Below are 12376 nucleotides of genomic sequence, written 5' to 3'. Positions count from 1 at the left end.
CGGTGAAAAGTCAAGGGAATTAAACGCAGATAACCGAACCTTATCGCGAGCTATTTCTGCTACTTCTCCGTTCTCACCGCATAATTAACGTTCTGCGTTTAACTTCGTTGTGCAATTACACATATTTTAGAAAAATCAATTCTGCTTTATACCATATGATATTATATAATATGATAGATACTTGTTGCAAGATTTAAATTGATTAAATTTAATTAATTTTTAATCACTAATAAATAATCAAAATATTCTGATTTACTCTTATTGATTTACTTTTATTTCTTAAAATTTATTAGACTTGATCAAGAGTGTGTCACGTACATCGGTGCAAAATATTTTATAGTTATAACATTTGTGACAAGGAAAATTTATAGCACATTAATGGATTTTATTTTTACTGACACATATGTTGAATTTTTATATTTACTGACACATATTTGGATTTTTACATTTCACTGACATATTATTGTGTAATTATACTTCACCGACAAGGTAAATGACTTTATGTTATTTTATTATAGACAATATTCTTTATATATAACCTGAGGTTTCAAATGTATAATTATTCTTTCTTAGATATGAATTTATTCGCAACTTAAATTAATTTCTAATGGACAACTTGCGCTTTTTATGTCAACGACAAGATTACGCGTGTGATTTTATGTAATGTTTTATTTAATCATATTTAATTCCATTTAAGAGATTATAATTGTAATTTAAGATTCACGACAAAATTTGTAACATTGAAAATGACCCGATTGGAGTCGAAACGTTTGTATCTAGAGATTTTTATTTGATTTAATTAAATACGTTTTGTTTAAATATTGGTTCTATGCCCTTTTTAATTGTCATATTGTCTTAAAATTTAGTTATTTATGTATACCTACTTATACATTTCAATCGAAAATTAAGTCTTTTAAAACCTCCAGGCTTAAGTTTAAATTTTTTTTAAATCGAAATTTTTTCTGTTTTTATTTAAAAATTTTATTCATTTCTTAATATTTCTTTTTATTTAATCTATAGAAAACCCTGCAATCTATATTTATTAAATACCAAAAGAAATATATTTCATCAAACAACTTATATAGAAATCAGTCATCTTATATAGAAATATTTTTTTTTTTATTATAACGACCATATTTATTCAACATTTTTATAACTATTTAACACTTTACTGATTATATAATACAGAAGTGTGCTCTTATCAACGTCAGCTTATAAAAAGATATAGTGTACTTACATCAATTTTCAAAAATGTATACAGTATACAAAAATTGCATTTAGTTAAATCAAACTAATATTTTTTTGAAACAGCAACAGTGTATCTATCAATAACGTCGTGAAATAAACACATGTTAAATACCGAATAACTCTGTCGAAATTTCGATGTCAAAAGGGTTAAAGAAAGCAACTTCTGACCGTCCACGCATTTATGATAGCTTGCAGGTCAAACCGTATTATAATTCTTTTCCTTCCAAGATGCACGCTGGCCGCACCATTTTCTCTCTACGGAGTTCAATCTTCAAGAAAGAAAGAGAGAACCAACGTGCTTCGAAGGAAATGGCCATACCACACACGCATCTCTATATAACGTATACGCATCCTTTCATTTGCCAGATAAAGAATGAAGCAATGTCTGCGTATCAGCTAAAACCGAAGATACTATGGTTTCCGGTTAATGAGCGCGTTGCGATAACAACTGCTTTTTTGTCGATATGAGAATAAACCATAAAAATTTTTTTTTCCGACTTCCCTCCGATTTATAGTTAATCGATTTACAATCATCACGGTAGCTCAACGTTTCGTTACTTTACTACATTAATTTTAGCAGGTATAAAATAATGATAAATCAAATGTCGCAATAATAATAAAGAATCAATATATTAAACTTGTATTTTTGAATATGTTAGAAAATCAGTATAATTTTACTTTCAAAAGTTATTTTATTACAAAGTCCTCAACAGTAAAATATTTTGCAAAATGAAGATAACTTCTTCTACAGACTTTGAAGCAATGGATGTACATTTATTATTTATGAAAATTCTCTCTAGTCGACACGTACTATTATAATAACACGATTTCCGTTCGTAAGAAATATTTTAAAATACTTTATTTGTAAAAATTTGATTCTTATGATTCATTGTCATTGTTAATATATTCTTCATAGAGCTTGTGAGAATACAGAAGGGTATATCCAGATAAATTCTTTATGTACACGTTTATCGTTTATACATATCCGTATGCATAAAGAAAATTATCTAAACGCATTTCTATCTCTTTCTGTTTCTTACAAAAACCTTACCTAATAAACTAACTTTAGTCTAATAAAAATCTCTCAAGTTTATATCTACAGTACAGTGAAATGTACGAATGTATAATAAAGTCAGCTTAGCTAAAATGAACGAATCTCACATTCGGTTAAATATAGGACAAATATTTTAAAATGTGTCACGTAAGTGAGATATTTTTAGAATGACCGAAAACGTTTTAAGCGTTGAAACAACGTAAAGTATATACGCCATAATTTTTTTACGACCTTTCGCTCGTGCCGCTTGACCAATGTGGAGTAGGGCACGTGCTGGTGGTGGATACGGTCCTAGCCTTGATTGCGGCCGACGCACACGCCGACGTTGACGCAGGGGAACGCGACGCAGGTAGGGGATGTGGCGACGGCACGGCACGGCGGACAAACGGATATATAGCACACGCACGAATCGCTCGAGGATAACATCTCGCTGTCCCAGGAACGGCGGGCGGCAGAGCAGGAGGGGGGCTGCGCGTTGCGTTGGTGGAGGGTGGTGGCGGGCGAGAGAGGGAAGCCGGCCAAGGGGTGAGACGTCGGACGTGGGACAGCACAGCCGACAACGGCGGCACACCGTAGGCGGAGGCGGAGGATGCAGGGGGGGGAGAATCTCATCGGCCGGGAGCCCACGAGAGAACGTGTAGGAAAGCGAAGAGTGGAGGGATATTCCAGCGTGTCCATCGTCGTTTATATCGTCGGAGGGGCAAGAGAGAGAGAGAGAGAGAGAGAGAGAAAGTAGGAGAGGGGAGATTTGGTTTCGCGTTGGAGGGGGAGAGGGTGGACGGTGCGCGCGAGCGGGACGGAGATAGAGGTAGATAGAGAGAGAAGGAGTATGGGGGCGGTGGCTGCTACGGCTACACGGCCGCCATCACCATCCGTGTCCCATCCTATAGTAAACTGCTCCAAAGCAGTCCCCGATCCGTCTCCGTGTGTGTTAGTTAGGGAATCGTGTTTTAACCCGGTGCTTCTGGCTTCTCTACTCGGCGCGAGGCTGCTAGTAACGCACCGAACCGTTTCTGCCTAGTTGCCCGCTCCGTCTCTCTGCTATGTCTTGACACACCATCCGCACACACAGCCATCCTCTCTCACTTCTCTTTCGCTTTTCCCAATTCCCGTCTCGCGTTTCTTCCTCACACACTCTTGACCGTCTCGCATCCGTCTCGCGTCCCCTTCCCTGCACCCTTTTCTCCCGTCCTCGGTCCTCCCCTGTTCCGCGCGTGTAGTCACCCACCGTCATTGTCCATCCTCTCTGATCTTCTCGCACCGTGATCTTCTCGCAATCGGGAGTGCTTCCCTTTATTTTTTCTTTCTCTCCTCTCTGTGCGTCGGTGGTGCGTGCTGCGAAGACGGACGTCTCAAACGAGAAGGTGTCGAAAGTGGAGGAGGAAGTGATGGAGTAGGGAGGGAAGGAGAAGGTAAAAGAGGAGGAGATGGAGGAGAAGAAAGAAGAAGCGATACTACAAGAAGAGTAAGAAAAAAGGAGCGTGCAACATTCTTGTGCGCGATATTCCCGCGAATATACCCGGAGCACGGAGTAGCCTCTCCCTTTTCTCTCTTTTTCTCTTCCTCTTTCCCTCTCATTTTCTATCTTTCATTTGTCTCCCTTTCTCTCTCTCTCTCTCTCTCTCTCTCTCTCCCTCTCTTTCTCTATACGCGCGCGCGAGTGAAATGATTATTTACAAAGCGTAGTCGTGGCCCACCGTCGTCGCGCGCGTTTCAACCGTCCACCGTCTCGACAACGACCACAAAATTACGAGAGCGTCGCGACGGCGAGACGCGAGGAAGACGCGAGGTAGAAAAGCCGGAGGGAATGACGTTTCCAAGTTCCGGCGTGGATGGCACTTCGTGGTGCGAACTCTGGCACCAAACTCACCTGGAATCCCCGGGGGAGACTTATTTCACATAAAGTATTGGCGCACGACCAAAGAGGATCTCCGAAAACGGAGCAACCTGGTTGGAGCACAATTTCGACAACTGGAATTCTCCGTCCTGTCAAGAGCACCGTGCTCGTTTTTTCTCGCACAGCCACATTTTCTCCACATTTTCCTTCGCATTTCGTGCCTCTTCCACGTGAATCAACCAGCAGTGACGCGCGTGTTTTCCATGTCCGTTGCCGATGGGCACTTGATCGACTCGGTCGAGCGGTAGGCTTCCTCTGACCTCTGGGCGGCCGTAGTCATTGCCGTCGTCGGAGTCCACGTAGCCGTGCCGCGACGATGAAACGAGCGATTCGTCTCGTCAGTCTGTGTCTTGAACCACGATAGATCACATGATTGTAGTGATAGCGATGAAGAGAGGATAGATGATCGGGTGACAAGGGAGTGATAACGGTAGACCTCCGCATGCGCGCGCCGCAACGAGGTATCGCGAGGGCAGCGAGAGTTCAAGTTGAAAGTACGTGAGAGAGGCGACTTGAGAAGAGAGGAAGAAGAAGAAGAAGAAATTGCAGCGATGTTGATGCGCCGCTGTGCCTTAGAACGCCGATGGACAACGAACTCATCGTCGTGAGGCGAAAATCGAGCTGACGCCTCCCTCCGCCGAAGCCGGAGAACGGAACCTGGCCGCGACGTCGAGGAGCCGAAGCCGGAGCTGGAGGAGGAGGAGGAGGAGGAAGAGGAGGAAGAGGAGCCGCCGGACGTAACCCTCAAGGCACCGGCTCCCGCGAATATGAGCATGACTCTCGTCCGAAATTCGTTCAAAGGTAAGCTTTGAATGAACGTACTGCTTCACTCAGCGAACTCGGAACTCTTCGACATTTTTTATTGAGAAAGAAAGAAAATCAGGCAAGTGATTACGGAATATGGATCTGCTGCAGCCAATGCTTTTTGTCAAATTATAAAATTATTTCTTATTTATTTTTGCAATTAGAGATCACAATACAATATTGATGAATATTACGTCTATTTGGAAAGATTCATGTATCAGATATTTACTATGCACGACAGTTGGTATTTTTTATATACGATGTCTCTTAACTAATTGTAAGTTTAACAAAATATTGAAGAGAAATATAATTTGTAATCGAATTTTTAATTTTTAAAATTAACTATTAAATAAACGAATAAATGAAATGATTTTAATTCTCCAATCCAATCTTTTATTTTTAAAACTGGTGCATATACAGGATGTCAATCAGGGAACTGTCGATTACAAGTTAATTGCTCTTACATAAAGATCATTACCTCTCTCTTAATTTGTAATATTAAATATAAAATAATCAATTTTTAAATATATATATTGGAAATCTGTTAAAATGTTTATTTAAAAGTTAATTAAAGAATGTTTGCGACTTTGAAGTTTAATCTCTCAGTATTTAAATTTTAATTTAACTACCTTACAGAGTTTAAAAACTGATTAATCGAGTACCCAAGTGGGAATTGAATACCGGCGAGGTACTGATCCAGTACTATTTTTCAGTCTTTAGTACCGAGGCAATACCGAATACCAGTACTGGTATAGTACTGGTAAAACACTGGGATGATAGCAATGGGCCAAGGTTTGGAATACAGTACTATTATAGTACAGTATTAGAGTACTATTACAGTACGGGATTACAATATTGTAACAGTACCCAGAATTAGTACATATATTGTATCTAGTATCGATATTGATTTTTAGTACCGTAACAAAAATAATACTGTAACAAAAATCGTTACTGATTCATAATATTGCAACAGTACCAAATATTAATACCAATTTTTAATATTATAACAGTACTAATATTGTATAAAAAGTCTGTACCAATTCTCTATACCGCAAAAGCCGTATAGCCAATTCAAGAAAGGTTACAACTTCAGCTTTAACTCCAGACGGAGAAAGCAGAAGTGACGATGCTCGCATTTTGCAGTCCTTTTATATCATGTCTGGACGTTTTTCAAACGCGAAAATCAGCCGCTATGAATCTTTTCGGAAATTAATTTTATGCGAATTGATTTATATATGCACTGAAACAATTGCACTTGTCTTGAAGATAATCTACCGACAGTATGCTGGCTCAGTACTGGATGAGTACTGTCGCCCGTCATAATCCTTTCCCAATTTTAGTACAGACATGATACCGATAATCTATCGACAGTATGCTGGCTCAGTACTGATGCTTGACATATTCCTTTTACTAATTACAATACAGACCCGATACTGCAAATATATTGGCGGTATACAGTTTTGATACTGGCCTCCGACACACTGGTTTTGGCAACTTCAGTACACACACGATATCGAAAATCTACTGGCAGTGTACTGGATCAGTATTACTATTCAATACTGATTCATAGATTGGGCTAGTATCGTATCATTAGTTTTATGATACTAAAATATGAAACTCATTTTTCGGTACAGATTCGGTACCTCGCCAGGATTCAATACCGTTTTTCTGTATAAATTCCCACTTGGATACATAATAAATCTAAAAATTAATTCGATAAACGTTTCGTATTAACAAAAATGTTCAAATTATTTTTGTATTACGCGACTTGGTTGTTGCCAATCTCGAAACAATAAAAAAATCCGCGTATTTAAATGAAGTCTGAAGTCTGTAGTCTAAACGAAGCGCGTCGAGACACCTCGTTCGGAATTCGATCTTTGCGTGGGTGGAACCATAACTTCGTCATCTAGTTTTCGACTCGATGAGTCTCGGAAAATTCGCAGAACGCATGCCGCTGCACGTGCGCGACCTATATCGCCTGCGTGATATAAGGCGGCATTTAATGGATGAGGCAGCATCTGCGATTGACTCCACTAGTCGACTGTCCATCGTCTCCTATTTCGCGAAAATCGATACTCGCTCAGCATTGTTTTCCAGATATAATATCCCCTATAAGGAAAAATCGTCATTTTATCTCGTAACACAAAATCATTCTAGTCTTTCACGAATTGCGTACAATAAAAAACAAGTTAAATTAAATAATAATCTTTTATAAATAAATTTAATTAAAAATAAGAAAAGTCCTATATTCGGTCAAAGTAGACTGAGATCCGCTTTGACCGAATATAGGACTTCTCTTATTTAATTAGATTTATTCTTATCGGACCAAATTTGTAGATATCATATTGTTTAATATAAATAAAAATTAAATTAAATTTTAATGATATAGTTTAAAAAAATCTATGAAGATGCATTTTATAATAATTTTTTGTAATGTTGATACGTTAAAGTAATTAATTTCTTAATTAAAATGAAATTTTCAACTACCTTTATTAGATTAATTGTTCAAAATCTACAATTTTAAGTTTTGACTTGATATATATCGACCAGTGTGGTTAAAAGTAGGGATTTCTCCTTAACGTAGGGAATTTTTACCTCAAAAAGGCGTAGGGAATTTTAAGTTAAAAAAGACCAAAATGTAAAGATTTTGAATCCTTACATTTTGGTCTTTTTTAACTTAAAATTCCCCCTACGCCTTTTTGAAGTAAAAATTCCCTATGTTAAGGGGAAATCCCTACGTTTAACTACACTGATGTCGACATGTGTTCACGCTTATTATCTTTCTTTTCTTTAATGGAGATAGAAAAAAGAAGGTATATGTATCATATGGTCTGTTCGCGTCATTTGTACTTTTTGCACTTCGTTTTCTTTCTCTTCACGTTCGTATATACATATAATATAATATGTTTTCGTGCTAGTCTATGCATTATTTCATATTCATTGACAAAATAGTCTACATTATTTTTCATTTAAAAAATAGAAACGTTATCGAAAATAATAGTCTAAGGTAGTGTTGTGTAAGATTTGTAATTTTTTTCTAGCATTGACTTGCAATGTCGGCATTCATATGTCTATATTGTAATAAGGTCTGTTCGCATTGTTTGAAATTCCCAAAAATTTTTACACTTAAAATGAATATACATATAATAAACCCTTCGCAATGAATGAACTAACGCAATGAAAAACTTAATAGAAAAATTTCATTAAACAAAGAATTTCACTCTCTCTAAAATTGATTTTGACACTTTGATTTTTGAATCCCTTATAATCAACTGATTATATTTTATCAGATTCTCGTTTATCTATTGTCAGAAACTAAATTTGAAAAAGTCAAGACGTTTCTGAGAAATCTTGCAGACGGATGGACAAATGGACGAACAATCGGACCGACACTGTGAAATTATTAAGTAGTTTACTATGCTGCATTGACAGAAAAAGGTAAGGTGTTTTGAGCCGTTTAGAGTTTGGCATAAGAAAACTTATTATGATTTGACTCGTATATTTTAACAGATTGGATCACGTCTTTGTACGAAGTGTTCCAAAAATTAAACAAAATGAAAATACATCAGAATTCCATATTATTGACAGTTGTATATATGATATAATTTCTTTTTCCTAGATCAATCTATATTTGCGTAACGTCCAATTTATAGTCTTTATTTCTTTCACCTTGTACACATACATACAAGACGCAAGATCCACCTTGGCCGATTTATTCATTAATGAGTCTTACTATTCTCGCGATACATACGTCATCAGTTTATCTAGACCTTGGTAGGCCCATCGTCACTCATCATTCGTAAGTACGATTAGTCGCATACCATTGATTATACAGAAAAAATATTGATTCTTAACTCGATGCATTAAACACTTGTAATGATTACTATTAACTGACTGATATACTCATATTTCTCATACATACATACAACTCAGATAATTTAAAACCATTGATAAAAAAGAGAAAAATGATGATTAAATTTATAAATATCATTTATTTTCTTTTATTTTTCGCAAACATCTTTAAAATTATGCTTTGATAAAATTATATGTATATGGCTAAAATCTCTATTATTAATTTTGCTTTAAACTTATTAATTTTTAATTTTAGTTTTATTTGTAAATATACTACAACAGTAAAACCTCTTAATAAAATTGTTTCAAAATTTTTAATATAATTGTTTAAAAATATATTTATAACTGTACAAAAGTTTTCTAAACTTTTCGAGAACTAAGGGAAAAATGTACGAATAAAATCACGGCATTTTTTTCTTGAAAAGTTTCTTCTCATACGAATGTTATATATAGGTATATTCTTTTTTTTTAAAGAAATCTCTAGTTTTTGCCTCTAGTGATAACAATGCTGTAAATTGCTGTCAAATTTTCCAAATAGCTTAAGATTGTAATAAAAAATCTATAGTATTCTTTATTGCATTTCTGCGTTTTTTCTGAATTAGAAAATTCAATTGCAGTTTTTTATTGTTGTTACCTTTTATTCTGTTAAAGAAAGTTTTTCCTTCTAATAGAGATTCTTTTTCCCGCTACTTAATTTTCTTTAAAGTTTTATCGCTACTTTTGAGGAAAAAAACGTAGAACACAGTTTTTAAAATGACTGAAAATTGCAATCAAAATAAAAGTCTGGTATTTTTCAAAGGAAATTGAAAATTAAAATATCTTCACAATCAAGTTAGATTCAATTGTAATCAATATTTTTGCATGAGAACAATCTTATTTTTTTAATTCAATAAAATTTCTTATCCACAATCTTTACCTAAAAGTAAATCTGTTCAGATTCTTAGCTTATAAATTATATTTTAAATTAAAATTTTATTTATATTATGATTTCATATTATCATTTATTAGTTTATATTATAATTTAAATGATGGCTGAAAAAAACATATTATACGATAATTTTTTGTAAGAAAGATGTATTTGAAAATACATTTAAAATGTCTATTAAAAATTCATATTGTTTCTACCGTATAATATATAATATTGTATTTATTATATTATATGTTATGATATAATGCAATATTTTCAATGCCTTCAAACAATGGTTTTTACTAAAAAATAAATAAATAAATAACGTCTGTTTCTATGAAAAGTTATTTATAATTTTTCTTTCATATTTGAAAAGATTAAAAGGGGAGAGAATCTTTAAAATCCTATTGTTACGAATAACAAAGATGTATGAAAAACTTCTTAGTATAGTTCTATGTAACTTCGTAAGTAGATGATTCGTATTTCAATTACCATGTCGATCGCAATCTCCGAAGAGCGGCGAAGCACGTAATTCGAAACTCGCGGAAAGCCAAAAATCAATTGAGCATTTCCCGCGTAGCAAATGCGAAGAACACGTGTCTGACATGGTGCGCGGGCGCGAATATGTGACCAGTGATTACACACCGAGTCAGGTAGCAACGAAGTCGTGCCCCATATGAAAATATTTAACCATTCCTAATATTGGCTCTCGAAAACCTGCCGGCTCTTATTTTCATTTCTGCGACTACAATAGTCAAACAAAAGTTACACGTGCATAAGAAAACGCCTTTGTTTCTGTAATTGTGCCTCATGCAGCTAAGTTTAGACAGTTTTCCGTGTATAGACCATTTGTACAAGCTAAAAAATATATTGATACGCAAAGAAATTTCCCGTTAGATAACATATGAATACAATGTCTATAAGATTTACTAAAATAAACAATTAACGAGGAGAAAAAGAAGTCTACAAAGAATAGTATGGAGAGAAGCAATGCAAATAGGTAATAAGTAATAAAAATTTTGTTTATTTTTTTTGTATTTGTATTTTGAGTTATGTTTTGTATTTTGAAATAAAAGTATGAACTAAGAATTAAAACTTATAAATTTATTTTCGACACACATAGATAAAACACGTTTTATTAATTGTGCTATCATTATTTCGATTTAATAAAGATTTTGATTTAAATAATAATAAACGATTTATTACAAGATCGTATATATGTGAATATACAACAAATAAGAGTTTAAGACCTATAACGGTCGAAGTTGAATCTTAGTATAGTTATTTGAACGGCGCGCAGTATACAAATGATTATATATTTAATTATTTAAGCATGTAAGATTCAGCTTCGACCGTTATAGACTTTAAACTCGTATTTGTTAATCTTGATTTAATTGAGATTCAATTTAATTCAAGATTATGTTTGCGCGCGCGTATGTCTAAAGGAACAAAAAAAAAACAATAAAATTTGTTCAAATTTCAAAAATAAAATTGAGATTTAGAAGCAATTACAGAGAAACAATTACAAGAAATACAGTTATCACACATGCTGCTGAAAGTCTAAATAAAAGATTTCTTTGACATTACTCTCGGCACGTCCCTCAAAGAAAGAAGGTCGACATTCGATGCTGTTTATGCAGCGCGTGCATCCACGTGCGAGAAAGCGCATTGTCTTTGTGGGAAGATAATGTTCACCCTGTGTTTCAGAGCGGATGAATGAATCAGACTTTTATATATTTGCATTGTTCAAGGACCTTTGTGTAATTTTTTTAAGATCTTTCATCTCTTTATTAATTATTGTATTGTTCGATATAGTCCTTCTATTTAATATGTTTAATATGTTTATGTACACAAATAATGCTGTTTTCCTTTATATCCTTGTAAAGAATATTTGCTTTCTTTAAAAGAAAGTAACTTGCAACGCACGAAATGTTCACTGTATGCATTTTATTTATTTTGCGAAAAAGAACGAGATTTATTAACAATTCTTATTTTAAAAATCTGTGAATTTTTAAACATTGTAGCAAGTGTCATTCTTCTTGGTTTCAGAAACAGCGTAACATTTGAGACAGTCGTGTAAGATATACATATATATACGAGTCACGCGACTCCGAATAAATAAAATTGTATCAACTCAATATTATATCCAAGCGTTTTCTCGCTAATTGAGAAATGCGTCAATATTTTTCGTAGATAACGATTCTGATGTTTATATTCGTATATGCGATTAACGAAGTTAGTGTAAACTATTTTACCTATTTTCGTAATACACATCTTGTTTTCTAACAACTCGTTATCATCGGGTATTACAAAATGTTTGTATTAGGGCATTAATAAATCGTTAATATCCGGATGCTGATATAATTTCCGAACAATCACTTGAATAAAAAAGAAAAAATAGCGGATCCAAGAACCATATCTCCTTTTGAACAGAAAATCTACAAAAAGATTAATAGAAATAATACAATATTTTTATTTAATTTCGAATAGACATTAGAGAAGATAAAATGACGGAATTCTCTCTACTTTTCTGTTGATATATATAATTAGACTTCGGATTTTTATGCAGATATTTTTTGCAGACATGCACAAAATATACAAATTTGCACAAATA

General features: G+C 34.4%; 1 protein-coding gene across 1 annotated transcript in view; it reads left to right on the top strand.

The window, feature by feature from the left end:
• The first annotated feature begins 2539 nt into the window (after positions 1-2539).
• The window catches only part of zfh1 (Zn finger homeodomain 1), a 33981-nt gene continuing 24144 nt past the window's right edge, over positions 2540-12376 (top strand). Inside the window, exon 1 of the mRNA XM_018510806.1 lies at positions 2540-5000. Coding sequence (XP_018366308.1) covers positions 4967-5000 — 34 coding nt within the window. The 5' untranslated portion in view covers positions 2540-4966. The remainder of the gene's footprint in view (positions 5001-12376) is intronic.

The sequence above is a fragment of the Trachymyrmex cornetzi genome, unplaced genomic scaffold (assembly GCF_001594075.2).
Source record: "Trachymyrmex cornetzi isolate Tcor2-1 unplaced genomic scaffold, Tcor1.1 scaffold35, whole genome shotgun sequence".
Lineage (NCBI taxonomy): Eukaryota > Metazoa > Arthropoda > Insecta > Hymenoptera > Formicidae > Trachymyrmex > Trachymyrmex cornetzi.
Note: the sequence above shows the minus strand (reverse complement) of the source record. Positions and strands in the feature narration are given on the sequence as shown.